Source organism: Necator americanus, chromosome V (assembly GCF_031761385.1).
Source record: "Necator americanus strain Aroian chromosome V, whole genome shotgun sequence".
Lineage (NCBI taxonomy): Eukaryota > Metazoa > Nematoda > Chromadorea > Rhabditida > Ancylostomatidae > Necator > Necator americanus.
This window is the reverse complement of record NC_087375.1, coordinates 22,165,846-22,186,900: the sequence shown is the minus strand read 5'-3', so window position 1 is coordinate 22,186,900 and position 21,055 is coordinate 22,165,846. Positions and strand designations below refer to the sequence as shown.

The window sequence follows — 21,055 nt, the reverse complement described above, 5'->3', positions numbered from 1 at the left end:
TAGTACTATACACAAATACCAACATAACAACATAGACCGAGACGCGTCACCACATACTTCGAAAACACGAACAAATGCAAAGGCGGAACCATGGAATTAAGTGACGGACGCTGCCATCTCTGTGGAGTAATCTTTCCCGTGGAAAATCTGAAGAGTAAGAAATATCAGAAATTTAACACAACAGAAATTGAATTCTGATCTTTCTGTCGTCAATGCTTATTTCTCAGACGAACAGTCGATAGACATCGAGTAATGCTCGTCAACTTCGAATGCGCAGCGCATCGAAATCGTTTTTACTCGTTGGGATGAACGTAAAGAATCTATTTGCGTCTTCAAATATAAGTAAGTGTGGAGTAGGTGCTAGTATATTGGACCACGCGGGGTCACTACAGGATATCCGCGGTTGCGCGCACACCTTATATATTCTTGGATAATTGACATAAATAGCACCACCACCTCCACCACTGAAGGAGCACATTCAATCGTCGATAACGCTTTTGTGCGGAAAATCTGGTCCTAGAAGAACAATTTAGAAGCCAGAAATGGTGGAGGTTTATTAAAGAAGTCCTCAAGACGATGCTTGAGAATTATGTTTCAGAAACATCTCGGGCTCCTGTCATTTTGAAAGCAACGCTCAATTATTTGAGAAAAGAAGCCAGTACCAGATTTAACGTCGTACGTAATCATAGTACTTGCAGGTCCGCATAGTTGTACGTCTATCTTACGAAAAGTTTGAAAGATCTGTCTAGAATGCTCACAACACTGGTCATTCCTTACCACACTGCAGCCAGGCACAATAAATGAAAAGATTAGCATCATTTATTCAAAAAATCCAAAACGAAAAATCAAGGTAGAATCACCGAGCAGGTACCCTCTCCACCAGTAACTTCTTTGTTACCTAAAAAATCGGGAAAAAAAAATGCGACTTTCATTCAGTTTCTTGGAACGAATTCACAGCTTCCAGGATGATGCACCGCGTTTCTTATTGAACTGTTAAACAGAAGAGACACTTAGCCGTTGGTGCAGCACGCTTCGTATCCGGAACGCGTGGCCACCTGGGTCGGTGGATGCTGGAGATGCATTTGAACAGCAGAGCCTCATCGACTCGAACGAGAGGGAGACAGCAAATATTTCCCATTTTTGGAGCGCGTCACGAATAGTTAATGTAAACGTAAAGTAAAAGTAAGTAGTAAAAATGTGGAAAGTACACCTTGACATTATTACTTTCTGAACACCACGCAGTTGTGCGGCAATCTATCGCGAACGCCGATCACTACCTCAAACGTCCAGGATGCACATTACTCTTCCAAACTCTTCCAAACTGCACTTCTCTTTCCATCTTCAACTTCACCTTAATCCTACAATAAAACTGAAATAGGAACAGTACCTGCACTATCACTGACATCAATTCTTGACTTTTACCAAATTTCACTCAATTCAATCTTCACCACGACTACGAAAAAACAATCGTCAAAAACGCACATTCTGCATTTTTAAAAGGAATCATCTAGGGACTATCCACAAAAATGATGGTAATTAATTTAAATTTAGTAGAACCTCAAAAAAAAGCTTCGAAAACAGGCGGGTACCTTCAATCCATAAAACTACGGTATAAAAAAAAATAAAACTATGACAGGGAATTTACTACGGCACATTGTAGGAGTGGTGCTAAGATTTTCGCGCAACAATCTCTTGCAGGTGCTGGTAGCGGCGACTAACAATATTTCTGAGAGTCCGACCCATATTCAAATCCAAGTCATCGTTTCCAAATTATTGGAGTTCGTATTCGAATGTATTGGCTCTAATCACGACCGTGTTACTAGAAAGAGGTGAGACTCAAGTATAATATGTAGAGTAACACAACGTCTAAACATTATTTTCAAGGTTAGATACGAGTGCAAAAAACAGACCAATGGAACATACCCAGTCTCAGCTACAAAGCCAGATAAAGCATTTCTTCGCAAATATGCATAAATTTCTCCACAGAAGGTGTGCGTACGAGCAAACTTCGACAGTCTTCGGAACTTAAAGTAACGGATACTGAGATTCTGTTAAAGCGACACGCACCATGTTATCACTTCGATTTCCTTTTGTGATGAGTCACTTGAAAACAGAAATCACTCATGAATTTTGTTTTCAGGATTTTGACGTCCTTTAAATATCCTGCACAGCGTGGCCCATTTCAAAAATGTTTTTATCAGCAGCTCCTTCTATTTACATTCTGTTTCGAGTATTTACAAAAGTGCTACGAATGCAATTTTTAAAATATTTTCTGATTACTACTGCAAGAGTTAGAGGGGATCCTTAGAATTATATAAAGGTTTTCCTTTATATAATTCCAAGGATGAGGTTAAATGGAGACAAACGCATTCTATTAACCTAAAAATGAAAATAAAATCAATGTGGAGAAGTGTTGCCATCATTCTACTTGCCTTAGTAACGCAGATACTTTAAGAAACCGAGGATAAAAACTTTCGGAAGCAAGCAAAGATTAAAATAAGCAAGAACAATTTCGTTCACAATTCACAAGGGCATTGTAAGAAGTGCTTGCAGGAAAACGTTTACGCAGTTGTTGACGACATAAAACTTGCCTAGAAAATGGCCTGAAGTGAGGAATAATGGGCTCGTTGAGTGGCGTGCAGAATTCGACCCAGGGGGACTGGCAACGGTCTCAGACGTTCTCCTCTCAGCACCAACCTCATCTGATAACATTTTGCTTAACGTCACTCATCCGCCATGAAAACTCTGTTGCTTCAACGAAGCCAATCACATGTACTTTCATTCTAGAAAAAATCTCGAAGATGCAAACGAATATCAAGTTTTGATGCGATAAGCACCATTTGGCACTTTCGGAACAGCAACTTACGACTTCTACTAGTCTAGTTTTCAGATTCTATGCGGTAAGGCGCTTAAACATTTGTACAAAAATCAAAGGCAGAGAAACGCAGGAAGTAATGGAAAGCTTATAAATGGTTTTGTATATGTCTGAGTGGAAAACCTGCGAAAGCCACATGTAACACTAAAAACATGCTGAAAAGTCAGAAAATAACAATATGCTAATTAGCCTCACGTGAATGAACGCTAAGCGGGTGCCGCTAGAATGCAAGCAATATTTTCTGAATAGTGGCACCTTTCCATTTCATTTCAATTATTTTTCGTTTTTCTCGCTCTACCTATTCATTTTGTCATCGGTCAAATTTGGGCCATGAGAAGCACCAGCGCGTGAAATTAAGCATTCAGTGCACTCAATCTGCGACAACGGTCCGGGATCCGGCAGAAATTATGATATCTGCACCGTTACCACGGTGAATATAACGTGCAGCGAATGGAAATGGAATCTAGCAATGGAAATGTTGCAAATTTCACTGACAAGTCAAGTCAGTCAGACGTGCCAGCAAAGGCAGTAAGAGAACAAAAAAGAAGTATGATATTATTTATTACTGACTAATTTTGCAGAATTGGCAACAAAACGATTAATCTGTTTGTTAAACAACGACGAAAATTAATGTAAAGATTAAACAAAGTAATAGCAAAATGAATGAGCTGAGTTAACAATTATATGGTTCCAAGTAGGGAGCATCATCACAAAAATAAAGTGTAGAACATGAATATTGTTATGCTGAGCGCTTAATGAGGACCAGATGAGTGGAAATGAACAATTTCGAAAAAAAACAACAAAAAACTTTAGAAAACCAAGTGTAATGAGCAATACTCTTTACCTAACTGGACATCACGAGAACGCAGTTAAACCGATCGTCCCGCAGGCAAGTGGCCCTTCGTCCTTAACTTGCAAGGAGTACTCGGCGGTGGAAAACCTTGAAATAAAAAGTCCCGCATAGCAAGAAAATCAACTAACTTTTAAAAACGCTATACAGATGTATGAGATGTGGAAAAGATCTACTTTTCAAATTCAGTTCAGATGGACAATTATTTAGCCTTCACAACGTAGTCATAGAGAAGATTTGATTTGATTTATTATTTTGTAACAGTCAAAATGGTTCGTCATAGAAAAGTGTATTGAGAAGAAAAATTTTTCTGAGGAGCTCCATAAGTCAAGCAAAGTATCCCAGCAAAAATGAGTTCTAGCGAAAAGCCATCGCAACATCCTTCGGGATAGTATTAAATGACATCATTTTGATTCATTTGTGTCGTAGACCCTTTTAGTAGTACCTCAAAAAAAAGCTTCGAAAAGAGGCGGGTATGTTCAATCCATAAAACTACGGTATGCGTCATACGTACGTGTATTGTAATCGGATGGCAGTTCGGTTTCGAACCATTTATGGTGCGTTCACATCCGAACTTCTTACTGACTGCGCTACACTCGCCAAATGATAGCTGGTATATAGCCGGTTTCATGCTATGGTTCACTCTGCTCTATAGAAAATCCTGGTCAACTACGAGGGTTTCGACAGAACAATACAAAAACGTTACGAACCTGTAAATGGCGATAGATCGCCCAATCACTTCAGCAATTGGCCAGTCAACTACCCGAGTGAACGAGGCGGATGAGGATTCGTCAGCTAAAGTGCACGTATGAAGTCTTGATAAAACACTGCTGGAGTCAGCAATCAGTGAAACGCACCAACAACGTCACCTAATGATGGTGTACCCATGCCTCCCCTAAACAAGAAAGGCGGCCCCAGACGAGAGCACCCATCTGCGAGGTCTCCGAACTGATGTATCAGGACCGCATGTTCACCCGGTGGTAGACCACTAAGAACTCCTTAATTTTGAAAATTGTGAACTAAAAAAACAAAGAAAAACGAATCTGATTGTAACAGAAGCCCTAACTTCTCTAAAAGCTCAGGGTTCACTACAATAAGAAGTTAACTTAGCAGTAATGAAAATGCTACCACTGATTCGGAGATTGTTTGCGCTGATCTGCACAAAACTGAATCGTCCGCTTACAGATTTCTTAGCTGGTACGAGATTTGCTGTCGCGAGCTGAAAAGAAAGAAATAACCAAAGGAAACAAAAATCGAAAACATAAAGGGAAAGCAATCAATCACGAATAAAAGACGAATTAGACAAATCACTCGGGAACTCCACCTGTTCGAAGTGCTAGAGATTTTCTATGCTATCATTGAATATTGTACACAATACAAGCATTGCAAAAAAAAAAAAACATGGCGAACATTGCAAAAATGTGCATCCAGCGCCGCCAGATCCCTGAGAGATAATATGAATATGGAGTCTTGGCAAAAAAAAAATCCTTGAACTTTCAGTCGCTGCCGAGTGAACTCCAACAAGGCGCTCTTTCCAGACTTGTGCGATAGCTATATACACTTTTGCTGCATTTCAGGAAACAGACGGCAGAGATCACCCTGTCATCAGCACCAGAGACTACACTACTTACTGCGGTAATGCTGCTGAGAAAAAAGTAAGAGGCTGCACGAACGATTGCAACATTCTGGTGGCGGAATTCGGGTCAACATCAGTCAAAGTGCGTTTTTATACAACTGTAGGATCCCAGATAACTGAAACGCTGGACCGTGGGTGCTCACGCACTTAAGGAAACCGCTGAAGGCTGCCAAAAGCAAAGACGCTTTTCACAAACTCAACTCGTGTATGCGTAAAACACTCAGACAGCAGCGGTTATTGCCGAATTTGACACGAATGTAATCATGTGACTTGAACAACAATCCGATGTTTTTGAGGAACGGTATTATCCAGGGAAATAAATTTCGAACAACACTAACCATCTGGTAGATTCTTGCAAGCAGACGGACGTCCCCATTACTGCACAATCAAGACCCGTTATCCACGTCATTGGCATACGAGACAAAGATCAACTCCTTAAATCACTGAAGAACAAGGCAGGAGAAATATGACATTTGAACCCCAGCCCGATCACGCTCTATTACGGAACATTCATTCCCAAGAAGTCAGAAAATCTAGAGCTGTCTGGGATGTCGCGTTTTATTCCGACCACCGCTCAGAAATTCTCATCTTAACGGTACAGAAAAGGAGTTGAGGATTCTCGCTGCAACCGAAGGTAGACATGGCAGTTCTGAAAGATACAGAGTGCAGCAAGAACTTTAGAAATCAGATATCGATTGTTAAATTGGGGATAAAAAAGAGACGGGATGTGACAATACGTGCAGTAGAACAGAGCAAATAAAATTTTTCTTTTTCTGACGCAATGAAGAGATTCATTTGCATCTGTGGAAATGAGATCTGTATGAATGCGTAGCCCACACTATCGATGATTTCACCCAGGCGAAGTCTATGAAGAAATCTCGTCAGCGCAAACTTGGTAGCGAGAACAAATGAAGATCGAGAGCGGAGAAGTTTGAAATTGCATGGGAAGGCAAGAACCAAAGGAAATCGCAGAGGAAATGAGAGAATATAGTGGAGAGATGAATAGGTATTTATCTGTTTCCAACATTGTCAACGTATGTGATATCGATGAGACAATTATGTCAATCGGGAGGGAATATTCCAATGTCTTGTTGTTCATTTGATTAGAGCTTAGAGTTCATTAGATTAGAGTTTCGTCAGCTTTGTATTGAAACAACTCTCGCTCACGGACTACTATTGGGCCCTAAAACCCTCAATCAAGGTTACTTGTAACCGACTGAACTTGTAGATGAGCGTTGCCATCTGGCCTGTATGCTGAAAATGAGAAGAAAAAAACGCAACTACGGAGGAGATATTGAGCAAAGTTTCACAAAAGCCAATCCGGCATCCAACTTCTAAACGAGTTGCCTGTAGATGTCCTGGTTCATCTCCTCTTTGACCAAACTACTACCCTTTGACCAGGGTAGTAGTTTGGTCAAAGGGAAGATGAACCAGGAGACTACTAGATCGTCTTCTCCAAGATGCCTTGAGGTGCTCTCAGACCGAAACTGGAACCAGCTGGACGTGAAAGACAGTTCTGGGTAGAAGCGATTAACGAAAATCCAAGGGAGCTTGACACTGATAGGCATCTCGGACGTAATCTTCAGCAAACCAGAATTGGAGAAACGACGGATGAGCTGACTCCATCATTGCTCTCGCCGAAGATCAAACACACTAGGAAGGATATGCTCGGGAGCGTCAAACCACAGCGAAGATGCGGATAACAGCGTCATCTGCCCGTCGTTTTAAGTCAAGCACGCAATTGTACATAACTACGTCCTTGTTCCGTATTTTTGAAATAAATACGTTGTGAAGAAGTAGTAGTGTTCAAAATCTCCAGACGATATGTCACTAAAAAGAAACTAACCTGTTGATCAGTGAATGGATTCTTAGGAGTAAAAGGTATTTCTTTGATTGTAGCATGCGGTTCGTCGTTAGTCGCTGAACAAAATACTGCAGAAATTTTAGCACAGCTGGATTAAAAGCATTTCAATTTAAAACCCAGAGAAGAAGTTAAACAGTATATAGTATAGTGTGGCTGCATAGTAGCTATAATCATTAAGGTTGTGCAGCAAAAGAATAACGACTCTGTGTAGTCATCAAATATAAAGTAAGGAGTTTAAGAATTGATGCTTTTTGAAGAACCAATGAAGAAACTAACCAGTCGTGTGATTAGAGCACTTCTCTCGTGGGACACATGGTGCAGTGACGTCATTTCCGGATTTTACATATCCTGGCGCGCAGTGGCAGCCGGCATTACACGTCGTTGAGCAGTGAGGAACCTTAAAAAAGCCTGGTGGAGTTGTGTTGAAGTTGTGAGCGTTGACAATGGCTAATGAACGCACCCCCGGTTGTCCGCAATACTCAGGACAAAGGCTGCCGCAGGCTGACCAGACTGCATGAGGGTCGGCGCAAGTGCATCGTTGGGGATTTACACCCAGTGAGACGATTAAAGGACGACAACAACGCTGAGAAATAGTAAGATGCAATTAAAATCAGTTTGGTCACAACGAAGTGTTGAAAAACTGCAAAGTGGAGTCATTATGGGACGTAATTGTACTTATGACAGTGAGAAATAATAGGCCGTAAAGTATTGCGAAAATAGCGAATTTCTATCATTTTTACGGCGTTACGATTCAACACGCGAAAAAAGAAAGTTCGACTGGAAAGAATCATAACTACAAAGGGAATTTCACAACGAGCGGTATCAGAACATTTGTATCAGATATACCTGCTCTGCTGGGCAGTCTGAGTCTTCTGAACAAGACCTGCCACCAACATCTACCGTAGTTCCTGGACATTTAGGTGAAAATCCTAGAAAATCACAATCGTTTGCTCTTAATCTTCTGTTGTTGATGTTAAAGGCAACATACCACGAATCTGAGGTGGTGCGGGTTTCAGGTGGAGTATTCGTGTACGAGATCGTAGCTTAAGGAGAGGGGGGTGATTCCGTCCATTTCTTCTTAATTGCCGTAAAAATGGCACGGAAGATACAGCTTCGAGCGCTCCGCCGCGCTATTCTCTACGAGTTCGATTGGAGCGCGCCAGCCGTGCGCGCACGCTGCATCTTCCGGGCCGTTTTTATGCCAGTTAGCAAGAAATGGACGGAATCACCAATCTCTCCATAATCTACGATCCCGTATATGAATACTCCACCTGAAATCCGTACCACCTCAGATTCGTCGGGTGATGCCTTTAATTTCCAATCCAAAGTTATTTTTTTCGCGAATTTCACGGGATATACCAATATCCTGCTTTCTAGATAGTATTAGTCCGTGTTCTTCTGTATAGCTACTTTCTGTTGAGTGTGGAACTGTAGTAGCTGCTGATCCTGTTGTTTCTTCAGTGAAATCAGGACATTCTTCGAGCCGAACGCAGTCTGAGTTTCTCCAGTCCGTTGAATTTAGAAATACCAAACCTAGAAAAGTTCTTATTGCTTTATAAATAGGCTGGCGAGTTTCCAGAATGCAACACTACAGCGTATCAAGTGCTGCTTTTGGTAGGTGGGGGCACCCAACACTGCTCCAATCGGTACGTACGTGAACTGCACTTAAAACACGAAAAAAAAACGTTCCCGCAAGACGTAGCTAAGACTCAGCTGGAACTGCTAACTCTTCAATTTTACCAAACTCTCCAAATAGGCTTACTGAAAGTAAATAGCTGAGTCTTAATATCTAGAACTTTCTACGAAGAAAAAGAACCGAAAAAGGTCTGAGAAATGGTCTCTCTGCAATCTGCATTTGACAGTTAAGAATGGTTTTTGTGATCTAGGCACGATTTTTTTGCGCTCTAAGTGCAGTTCAAGAACAGTTGGATTCAAGCAGTGTGAAGTGCCCTTTCAACTACCTTAGCCTGCTTCCTACTATTTCCACAGAAGAAAAGACTTAAGTGTTGTGTTCTGACAAGAACAGCTTTAGTTCAGTGCTACCATTTTTACAGAAGCAGCCGGATTCGCACGGTGTGCAGCTTTGAGGGCGGCGGTTGTTGCATGCGACTGGACACGAAGAACCACATACGACGAACTCCTGGGAAGAGGGTTATTTCAGATTTTGTGACTAACATTTTGAAGAACTTAAACTAAGGGCTAAAGACCTCAAAATTATTCCTTAGAAGCTTTTGCTCTCATTAAGTTTTTGAATCATCACCTGTATGCTCATGCTTCGGAAAAAGGAAAGAAAAGGAAACGTAGTGGACCCAAGATCTTGCAAACTCAAAATGACAAATCACATTCATTTTACCTCACACTTCCACTGTTCGTCGCACGCTTTCACTGTTCGTGTTAATATTTTGATATTAACACGAACAGTGAAAGCATTAATATGTTAATATTACGCACCTTAAGTGGATCATTGCATTTTCTTTCGCATTCTGAAGGCAGTACGCAGCGTGACGATGGATCCATGGGATCCTGAACAAACAGAAATGTAGAAAGAGAGATAAGACTGCAACTTCCATCCAAATTGATCGATCGATCCAATTACTTAATTTTGCTGTGGTGAGCTCTCGGTGTAAACCCGTGAGCGATACGACACATTAGCCGTCGCTGCTATCACAAGGTTGTCGGCAGAAGCCACTGCAGTTCGCTCCCCAGCTCCGTTTCGTAAGGTCACCGACGATGCGGCGTTTCATGGAGCGTAGAAGGATGCAGTCCATTCCACACTTGATAAAGACATAGCCGTTCTAGTTGAGTACTTTCCTGGACTGAACATTCCAGCTTTTGAAGCAGAGTTTACTTTTGAAGTAAACTTGATCGATTGCAGAGTTTACTTTTAAAGTAAACTCTTGCAATCGAATCCGCTAAGTCAGTACTTAGTTTATGTAGTTGTAATATTAATACAATACTATTTGAGCGTGTTTAGCATCATGTGCCCTAACTCCGTTTTCTAGCACACCCAATTGGCCGGACCGGACGGGATGGCTTGTTTTCAACGTGGCGTAGCCGTGAGCGTTTAGTTTCCCTCAAAGTTCCGCAGATGAAAATTTAGGGGTTCAAGTTAAATTCGTTAGTGACTTCTTCATAAGATTCACAAAAAAAACTTACAGTACCTCGGATAGGGTAAAATGTCAGACCACGTGAGTATTGTTAAAGCAGCATCTAGAACCATTCAACCTTCAGATTTCAGATTTGAGAGTAAAAAATAAATACGGTATCAATTGAAGGAGCGCGCTTTTTATTATCTAATTTCTATTTTTGTGTTTTCTACATTAGCTAAGTTGAATTTCAGTCCTTCAGTTTTTAGTTAAGTCCTTCTCATTTTACACTTTAACTCACCATAGGAAATCGATAGCTACTGTAAATAGTAACTCAGTAGCGCAGAATTGTATACATGCATTGTCTAATATTCTAATTGTTCGTAGAAAGTTCTGCGCTAGCTTTTAATTGTTTTTGTGGGAATCTTGCACTGGCCTTTCCTTCGCTCGCTTCGCTTTCTCCAACTCTTTGCTTAACGCAATACATTTTTTCATTAGAAATGCGGTGATTCTTTGTTATAATATTGGGTTGGTAAATGAACTCTCTCAATTAAAGGCACCACCCCACAAATCTGAGGTGGTACGGATTTCAGGTGAAGTATTTCTATACGGGATACTAGATTATGGAGAGAAGGGTCATTCCGTCCATTTCTTCCTAATTGAAGTAAAACAACGGCCCGGACGATACGGCTTCCAGCGATCCGGCGCGCTATTTTCCACAACGGGTTCGACTGGAGCGCGCCAGCTTTGTGAACGCACTGCATCTTCCGGACCGTTTTTTAAGGCAATTAGGAAGAAATGGATGGAGTCACCCCCTCTTCATAATCTACGATCACGAATACTCCACCTGAAATCCGTACCACCTCAGATTCGTGGGGTGATGCCTTAAGAAAAACAACACCAACATTAAAGCAAAAGAAATGTATCGAAAGTAATATTTCGTCGTAAAGTTTGGATTTAGTATTTTAAAATGCACCTTCCTTTTATATGGCTTTAAAAATGAACACAAGTTCGACAAAAATTACGGAAAAAATGAACTGCAGGTCGAAAAAACTGGTCACCTCCTATATGTGCTTCGTAATGCGCACCAGGCGGCAAAAAACCTATTTACCTATTTTTGCATAGGTGTTTTTTTTTTCTACGCACTGAAGTGAATGGGAAGCAAGTCTCGGAATTGTAGAGCAATTTTTTACTCATCGTTCCAATGTTTTTGTTTTGTTCTTTTTTTTCTAAAATACCATCAAACGGAACCGAATTGTAAGTCACGAAATCCAAGCTTTACGATGACGTATTACTTTCCGTATGAAACGTTTAGTGTAAATCGTTTTGGGAAAAAAGCGAATGATCTTATTTACCAAACTAATATATTATAAAGGTAGAAAGACCTATGTTTCTGATTGGAGCTATCATCTACAAAAAGCCGCAGTACCTTGGAAGAATCAAGACTGGAAGAATCTTCAAGAATCATGCTATTGTCCAAGTGATATTGTGACGTTTTAGTTTCATGCATCTCCAACCACCAAAGCAAGTGGTCTGGAAACGTACCTGTAGCACATATGGCTCTCTACAAACACAGCCTGCTGAACAGAGTCCGGGTTCGCACCGTCCCAGCGGATTAGTGCAAGAACGCGCGCATCTGCAACAGTCTCTTGGTTAATAGGACCTCTTGGGCGTGGTATCATAAAAACGGCGCTTTTTGGTGCCAGCGGAAGTTTTATTTTAGGATGTTATGTAGTTTGCTTCTAAGCAAATGTTTCTGTCAGCGGTTACGCCACAAATATTAGGAGAAGTGGATAGCCTCACCCTAAGGCTCCACAACTTGTCCATTCTTTCCTCGGATCAGAGCAGGTGCCCGTCAAAGTGGACACACTGGGACAGTGTTGCGGGAGCACACAGGCGGACTGTGGATCCTAAGCGAAAAAATGACAAGACAAGCGACAAGTGACCGAAGACAAGTGGAACTGTCGAAAGCTTGGAAGTAACTTATGAGTAACCGATATGAAGTTTCAATAATCACCGAGGCATCGTTCAAAATGTAAGGAGATCGACAAAAGCATCCAGAAACACACGCCAAGCTACAAGTCGCTGTTGGATTGAGATCGTTGCAGCCGACTTCAAAAGTTTTATAGATTCACTGACTCATCGATCGAATATATACAGTTATGAATGAAAGTACAATTGTTACCAGGGCATTTAGTTCCACAATTTAAGTAGTTCTTCAAAGGGTCGCTACAGTGACTAGTATGCGGTAGTATGGTAGGCGCTCCGGGCGTTGAGTAGAATCCAGCGAGATTTTTCTGAAGCCATTCCTGGAGTAAAACGTTTTATTATTGTCATTTAGATGCGAGAATGTAGTAGTAAGTCGTGCTCTCTTGGCGCGCTACTATAGTATCAGCATGTTTGCAGAATTTGGATCTATGTGATGCGCAATCGAAAATGAAGTACTAGTGAGCGCAGGTAGAGGCGTTTGCGTGAGATGATCAAAACCACCCGAAGTTTGGAAAATACTTCCTATTCAAGCATGAATTTTGCGACTGTGAAGATTTTAAGAGTACGTGTCTGATGCCTGATTTTTTAGTGTTGGATTCCTATGTTTGGGTCTCTATGCGTGTACTTGCTTGTGCGTCTGCATTCCAAGAAAATAGTTCATGTGTTACAACAAAAAAGAAAGAAGACAAAGGAATATGTCCGATGTTAACGAAATAACACTTTAGAGTACCTTGTTCACGTCGGCAACGACTGTCATAGAGTTGCTCGGATTTTGTCGAACAGTTGCAGTGAGTAGAGGACATTGCGATGGAAGAATGCACCTGCGATTGTTCAACGACGTATTTTATTTCGGCGTTCAAAACTTAATTCTTTTGAGAACCAACCAACCAATTCAAACACCACTAACAACAGAGAGTCGGCGCAAAACATGTTGCAAAATAAAGACTCAGCGCGTTCTCTGTAAAAGGGTGCACAGAGCTCCCTCTACAGCGTGCAAAAGCTCCTTGGCTCTCTTTTGCTCCTCTCTTTTCTTTTTGCTTTCTATAACTCTTATTTTTTGATCATAAGAAATAGGCCAACCAACTGTCGAAAATCGAAAAGAAAACCGCAAGAAGGAGAACAAACGACAGAACTAATGGAAAACTATCCCGACTATGTGATCCGATTCACGCACAACTAGTTTGAGAAAGTGATGAAAAACCACAAAGAGCAACAAGAAAGCGAAGCGAGAAGTTTCCTTTATATTTCGTATAGAGAGCTGTGCGCACGCCTCTCCCAAGAACGCGTCGTATTACCGCTCATGTTATGCCGACTGTATCTAATCTCAAGTAAGCTTACAGCTGAATAGGCTAGTTGCATGGAAACGGCAAAATTGCAAAGCAAAAAGAATTTAGTAACTTCCAAACCCACTTCGAATGGAGCGGATCGTTTCCATTTTCAAGAATGTACGGAATCTTACAAAAACATCCAGAAACGCAACTTTCGTGACACCTGTAACGCATCTGTAATTGTTGATCAAAAGAGACGTGAGACAACATGGATGATTCTTGAAGGACAAATCCAGGAGATGTCTTCAGTTCGCAGCTGGCGAGTAGCTCACCTAGGCGAGTTCCTCGTTGAACAGCTAATCGGGCAAGCTGACCCACAGCTGTGATACTGACGTCGTTCGTCCAGACATCGCGTTGACATGTCGTACATAGCGCAAGCCGCGCGAGGCACACACGCAGACCTCGAGGAACCATCGGCACGAATGAACCCTGAACACTCATCGTTTTTGTTTCCTTGTGCGCGTTGCATCTAAAACCGAGATTTTTGAAAGAGCTAACAAGCGAGGTCAAGACCCAAAAGCCGCGAGGACCTTCACACCACAATCATGCGCATTTTAAAGGCATCACCCCAGGAATCTGGAGTGGTACGGATTTCCGGTGGTGTATTCGTATATGGGATCGTAGATTACTGAGAGAAGCGTGATTCCGTCCATTTCTTCCTACTTGCCGTAAAAAACATCCCGGAAGATACGGCTTCGAGCGTTCTGGCGCACTATTTTCCACAAGGAGTTCGATTGGAGCGCGCCAGCCTTGTGCACGCGCTCATCTTCCGGGCCGTTTTTTACGGCAATTAGGAAGAAATGGACGGAATCACACCCTCCTCCATAATCTACTATCCCGTGTACAAATACTCCACCTGAACTCCGCACCACCTCAGATTCGTGGTATGCTGCCTTTAAGCAGAAATTATAGAAATAGGCAGCGACAGGTGTAGTAAGATCAGAACGAAATGAAGCACGATGCGATGAGATGGAGCTAGCGGTTGGAATCGAGGTGGGGCCTGCAGCGATGGGTTGTGCAAACCCAGGGGCGGTCTTTTTCGTCGCCCACTCTGCAGAGGGAGACGATGATGCACAAAAACTTGGAGTTTTTAGACTTCAAACAGGCAACGGTATAAAGTCCTACAAATCGTAATAAAAAAAAGATTTGAACTCTATTGACGGCAACATCTTTTGTGACTACTGATGCGGAATTCCACAAAATCGATCCAGTAACAATTTTTCCTCTGGAAAAAAAAAACATCAAATGATGGCTCTGACTCATCAGGAACAAGAGCTGTGATGGCAACTAGTTCGCTTTTCGTAACAAATATGTAAAAATTTGATGTGTAAAAGGGTCAAAGATGAGCGGGTGTAGTGCAGTCGGTTATAGGGTCTCTGTAGCCGCACGGTTGATGGTTCGAAACCGTTGTCCCCCGCATGTCATTGCATAGGCCAACACGCGTTACAAAACATCAATGATTACGATCTGCAGTAAAAAAAAAGCGTTGGCGCATCCCAAGTGGACTGAAACGACTTCATCCTTTCTAGTAGGGTCCAATGGAGAGGACCTTTGCTAGCACCATTCACCGCTGTAGTTCGCAATGGTCCCACCTCGATTCCAACTGCTGCGCGCGCTGCTTCGAAGGCAGCCGCTTACGCAACTGCAACGTGTTTCATGTCGCTTTACGGTTGCGGATGAGTAGTTATTCGAAAGAAAAAAGTGATTGTCTAAGCACTCACCTGGCTGACAATGACAACCTGGAGTGCAAATCGGCGGTGGGCACGGTAGCAATGTCGGATCGTCACATGACGGTTGGCAAGGTGTATGACAAGCCGAGAACTGTTCATTTATTCCACATACCAGCGTCGTTGACGATGAAGGAGACACTGAAATTTCGGTCGTTCAGTATAGCTAGCATGGGCAATGGATGTTTCCGACATGCTAGTGAAGCTGTGAAAGCGCCCTGTTAGGAGTGGCAGTTAGTACCAGGTGCCTGACATGTTAGTCCTTTTGGGTGATGACAACATTTCAGTGCGCTAGAACAATCGGAATCGCACAAACAGGGCAGCATGGTAGCATTGTCTGGGGGATTAGCGGCACACTCTCCTTCCCGGTGTTCGTCGCAGATCTGAAATCAAGTTTTCTCGATTAGGTAGCTAGTTTATTACTTAATTAGTTTATTACAGGTGAGCCAAGGTGTTTCCAAAGCTATGAAGACAAGCTCCAAAAGTGTGGAAGTGTCGCTGTGAGGATGTCTGGTGTCAGTCAGCCCGCTTCAGATGCGTCAGCGCGTCCAACTTCAACGCGCTGTTCAACTTAGGTTTATGAACGCGAGTGTGGCCTTGACAATAACTTTTGGAGATGGCTGGCTGATGGTCTCAATCGATATCGATTTTTGATGTTTCGTCATGTCGGGGATCATCGGAAGTTGAATATATCGGATATCAAGTCAGTGTTTTTATCCTCCTAGACAAGTCAGGCACCATTCTAATGACCTCAGAAGGTCTGGTGTTTGATGGGCCCATGTGGTTGGATTCGAATCAACAACCAGTCGTAGACGAACCTCTTACTAGCTGCGCTAAATCCGCCCTTAGGGCTAACATTATGCTTTCTTAAAGGATATCTTGAACACTTTCGAAAAAGTTCTGATATTATATGTTTATGATACTGTTTACCGCCTCATGGTGGCAATCAAGTCTCGAATTGCTCAGGACGTCTTTGATTCTCGACCAAGGTGACCCATGCACGGGTCGCCATGGGGACTGTCTCAGACTTGGTACCTACAACGCGAGAATAATGCCTATAGACACTGACCCACATGCCCTTTCCGGAGCGGCATAGCGCATGAAATACCACGTAACTGCTCTGCAAGAGACCAAGAGCAAACAAATGAATGACGCTACACCCGTCACTCGCAGAGAAAAGGATGCATCCCCAAATGTAAGCGGCGTTGGTTTTGTTTTGCACCCACTTGTCGTCCGCTTTGTCTACACCCACGAGACTCTGCCACCTCGCCTGGCCATTCTTCGCGTCCGCCCTTGTGCCAAAAACCCATTTCCATCATCAACTGCTACTTACGAACATCAGCAGCTGATGAATCCAAAATCTTATGAGGAGGGGAAGAAGTGATTAGTAATGAAAAGTCTTTGTGCGAATTCGTAATCTTCAATCCAAAAGTAGGAGAGGTTACATAAGAGGAATACAGGATCGGAAGATTTGGATTACGGGACCGGAATGAAAATGGCAATCGTCTCGCAGTGCTTTGATAGTGTATTTATGTTTTCTTGTTATGCCAACGAGGTTTAGGTGAAACTTCTTTATTGGCCTGACGTTTCGACAAACTCGTCTTTTTCAAAGGCCAGTTTCATCGAATAGCAGGGTTGGTAAACCACCGGGTTCTTAAAGACTGTCACCAATGCATTCGCCTTGGTGACAGTATGAAATGTAAGGCCAATAAAGAAGTTTCACCTAAACCTCGTTGGCATAACAAGAAAACATAAATCTTCTTTTCATCTTTTCATGAAGCAATATCATAGTCGGTGAACATGGGAATCGCACAATGGCGCGACTAGTGCGGAGATCGACCACATACTCACCAAACGGAGGTGGTGTCTACCTAGCGTCACAGTAGTAGTATCCTTTTGTGGTTCTGATCACCGTCTCCTTATAATGGATAACTCCTTTGGTAGTCCTGATCAGTGTCTCCTTATAATACGACTTAGCTACACGATAGAAAAGAATATCTGCTATTGGTAATGAAGGAGGAAAGATGTCGTGCATATGTGACGATTGCATACTCATGAACTCCCTCATCTAAGGTGACTGGCACAGCGGGAGGACCAAAACGTGGACCTGCTGCTCAGAGAACTGCGAGCCAGTGCTGAACCTCTGAGCCGATCACGGCAAACTTGGATCGAATTTCGAAGACCATCAAGAAATTGCGGAATTCTTTTAACAGTCTTGCTGAAGAAGGACGAGATCCGCACTCTCTTTTTTGAGATGGAAATTATCACCGAAAGGTTCTTCCTAAACATTATCAATCCCTGAGTTAAGCCCGATCATCCCCACTGGTGAACCTCCACCACGGATTCTCCCTTCGGAAGTGTGAGTCGTGACCAAGAACGTGAAATCTGCCACAGCCCCCGGACCTGATTTCGTATCTGCAGACTTTTTTCGGGCTGCTGGCCTTCATGTAATTCTAGCGCATGACGTTTTAGCTTCAGAAAGAAAGGAGCCTAGACCAGTGGAAGACCTCGCAAACCGTTCTTATCCATAAGCAAAGTGACCGATAGGACCTTCGGAATCATCGTCCGATATGCTTGCTGAGCGCGTTATACAAAGTATTCACTAAGATAATCCTCATGCTCATATCCAGGTCGCTGGATGCTGGAACCCTTAACGGAATCCAGCCTCAAGAGCAAGCTGGATTCCGTTAAGGGTTCAGCTGATTGGACCACATGCAGACCGTGTCGAGGGTCATAGAAGTTTGTCGGGAATACCGCCTGCCCCTTTTCCTAATCTTCATCAACTATGAGAAAGCTTTCGACAGCGTTGAAACGAATGCAATACTGTTAGCGCTGGTCGATCAGTGCGTAGACGCGTCGTATGTGATGACATTAGCCAATTGCTACGATCGATGCACCACTAGAATACAGCTATTCCACCTCCTAACCATACCCATTGGAAAGGAGGTACGACAAGACGATACTATATCGCCGAAGCTGTACAGAGCTGCATTGCAATGGATAATGAAATCACTTTTTTGGGAAGAAAAGGGCATGTGTGTTGATGAAAGATTCCTCTCCAATCTTCGTTTTGTGGACGACATCGTTCTCTTTTCGTGAAGTACCAATGAAACAGAAACAATGCTCAAGGAACTGAACGAAGCAGGGAAGAGGGTAGGACTGCGAGTAAACAGAAAGAAGGCACAGTTCACGAAGAACGCCTTTTGCGAGGACGAAGAAGTACAACTTGAAGGCTCCCTGGTGGGAACTTCGTCATACGTATACCTCGGACGTTCTTTGAATATGGAAAACGACTTGAAGGAAGAACTGAATAGAGGGATGAGACCAGCGTGGGTAGCATTCGCACCCGTCAGGGAAGCTGCGGACCAACTGATGGACCTAGATCTTCGTGCCCATCTGTTCGACTCGACAGTTCTTTCAGCGCTCTGTTACGCAGCGGAGACGTGGGCAGACACCGCTGCCACGTTTAGGAAGCCACTTACTACCCACAGACCCCTGAGCATAGCACCTAGTCGGTCTTCGCAACTCTGACTTAAGAGCAATGTCCTGTCTTCGCGCCCAAGCGGAATACATATCGAAAGCAAAGCACGTATGCTGGCCACATTATGAGCAGGGTCGATGATAGATGGACTAGAAGGACGTTGGAGTGGATCCCAAGAGATGCTAAAAGTCTTCGAAGGAGACCGCCAACAAGATGGAGTGGGGTGATGTGTCCGCTGCACGGATAGACTAGCTGAGAACTACGGCTCAACGACCTTGTCAGCGTCGCTCACGAAACTTGAGAACATCCTGGATGACGATGGCGACGAAACGATTGGGAAAGATGCTGGTGCTCGCACGTTCAGTGAACACGGTCCATCTATGTATCTATGTAATCCATCTATGTATCTATGTATTATATGACTTTCTCCCCAACTGAAGGAATTCTAAACCTAACTGCTAAATACAAACCAATTAAGTCGAAAATGGTTCGTTTAGCGTTGAGCTTACATGTTATCGATTTCTTCTAAAATCTTTTCTTGACCGGTACGTTTTGGAGGGACTTTTTTTGTTACAGATATAACCAACTTGCTTACTTACTTCTAAAATTCCTAGATCACCGGAAAAATTTAGAACTGTTCACTTTTTCCTTTACGGTAGCCCCCATCATATCTCTTCAACATGTTTGACGCTGCATTTTGAAGGAAATTTGAGAAGAAAAGTGTCTCTGAGAGGCTATTGGGACGTTAGCTTGGTTTACAGTGGCACATTTATTAAACTGGGAAGCAAATTCTAACCATAAGAAGAGTACTGGCATCTGGTTGTTTGTTGCTGCTCCTTTTTTACATAATAAAGAGATATGCTTATAAGTACCAGAGGAATTCAAAGCAACTACATATTAGATTTAGGAACAGATAAAAAAACAGAAAAAAAACAAGGTTTTTGTGAAATGATCAGATAAAATAAAGGAAAAAACGTAGAACCCTATATCATTTGATAAAGACACATTTCTCGCTTCATATGATATTAAAGTTTTGGTTTTTCACTTTTACCTATTCCTGTTCTTTTGGGTCACTCATATGGAGTGCTGAGTGGAAAAAGAGGAGTATTTTTGACTTCTATTCTGCTTTTGACATCTATTCGAAGTGATTTGCTGAAATGGATTTGTTCTGTGTGTGAAGGGTATATAAGAGAATAAGAAAAAAAAAAACAAACTTCAAGAACAGCAAAGAAAGACATGAAAATGGATGGAACAACAACGTAAAGTATATCACTGGATATTTTTTTTACACTTTTGTCCCAAAAAATTGTAAAGAAATTAATTTTCTCTCAATCCATGACAACTGATGACATTTCCGATTTTTGATTAGTCGGAGGCAGAAATAACAAATGCTGTCAAAAATGCTTCGTTTTTTCCAACTGGCACTCCACTGTAACTAACTGAAAAAAACAGTAGTCAATAAGAGAGAAGAACAACACAACATTCGAGTAAACTGAGAAATTCTCTATGAAATTATATATATATATATAAATATTATGTATGTGAAATTATAATTACATGACATTTTGGCTTGACTTTTTTGTTTCCGTGTGCATTTTCTGGTTAGAGAAATAAAACTCTTCTGACTTATTCCTCAACGCAACACTTCTGGCAGCAGATGTAGCACAACCGGCAAGAGGTTCGATTGCGACTGCTGACGGGTGATGGTAAACCGCCCTCTCTCACCTAAGCCTATCATCCCGAGGCTGTGAATTGAACTTGTTCAGGCGGATAAAAACACTGACCTGACACATCGATTAGCCTCGCTAGTCATTGTACATGTCAGTGACACGTTCGTGAACCTCAAACGAAATTGAATTCAAGTTTAAGGTGTTTGCGCATTCCAAGCGGATTCATTAACTCTTTATACACAAGTGCGAAAGTTCGGTTTTCCTTGAATCTTGGCATAGAGATTGCTACTTGATCCAATTTAAGCAACAACCAAGTTTGTTAACAAACTTTATTACGGCTAACGTTTCGGCGTCGTCGCCTTCGTCAGAGCCTAGATAGCCGGTTGCCGTGGCATTAGCAGAACTTCGCGTGAATGAAATCGCTCCGCTCTTTACTTTATCACTTTATACACATTACGTTGCATCGTTCTCAAAAGAAGCTGCCCACACAAGAATTATATTCTGAAGGCTCTTTTAAGAAGAAGTTGCTCATCTCTGCTCTCATCGGAA

The 21,055-nt window shown here is 42.4% G+C and overlaps 2 protein-coding genes across 3 annotated transcripts; one reads left to right on the top strand and one right to left on the bottom strand.

Annotated features, from left to right (window-relative positions):
• Positions 1-3,730: 3,730 nt before the first annotated feature.
• On the bottom strand, positions 3,731-16,674 carry RB195_014830 (uncharacterized protein; the record flags this gene model as incomplete). 2 transcript variants are annotated; one of them, XM_064205258.1, is made up of 19 exons in its annotated part: positions 3,731-3,815; positions 4,436-4,520; positions 4,583-4,723; positions 4,854-4,944; positions 7,208-7,281; positions 7,502-7,622; positions 7,686-7,808; positions 8,072-8,154; positions 8,585-8,758; positions 9,269-9,365; positions 9,677-9,748; positions 11,857-11,891; positions 12,497-12,620; positions 13,031-13,121; positions 13,711-13,791; positions 13,901-14,057; positions 15,350-15,496; positions 15,597-15,738; positions 16,582-16,674. In XM_064205258.1, 19 exons carry the CDS (start codon positions 16,672-16,674, stop codon positions 3,731-3,733), a joined length of 2,016 nt encoding a protein of 671 aa, XP_064061138.1. The 2 variants fall into 2 exon arrangements, with proteins under 2 accessions (XP_064061138.1, XP_064061139.1); XM_064205257.1 differs by lacking the exons at positions 11,857-11,891; positions 13,711-13,791 and adding an exon at positions 11,741-11,844.
• A 1,801-nt stretch (positions 16,675-18,475) lies between these two features.
• On the top strand, positions 18,476-18,886 carry RB195_014829 (uncharacterized protein; the record flags this gene model as incomplete). Its single annotated transcript, XM_064205256.1, has 1 exon — positions 18,476-18,886. One exon carries the CDS (start codon positions 18,476-18,478, stop codon positions 18,884-18,886), a length of 411 nt encoding a protein of 136 aa, XP_064061137.1.
• Between the last annotated feature and the right edge of the window lie 2,169 nt (positions 18,887-21,055).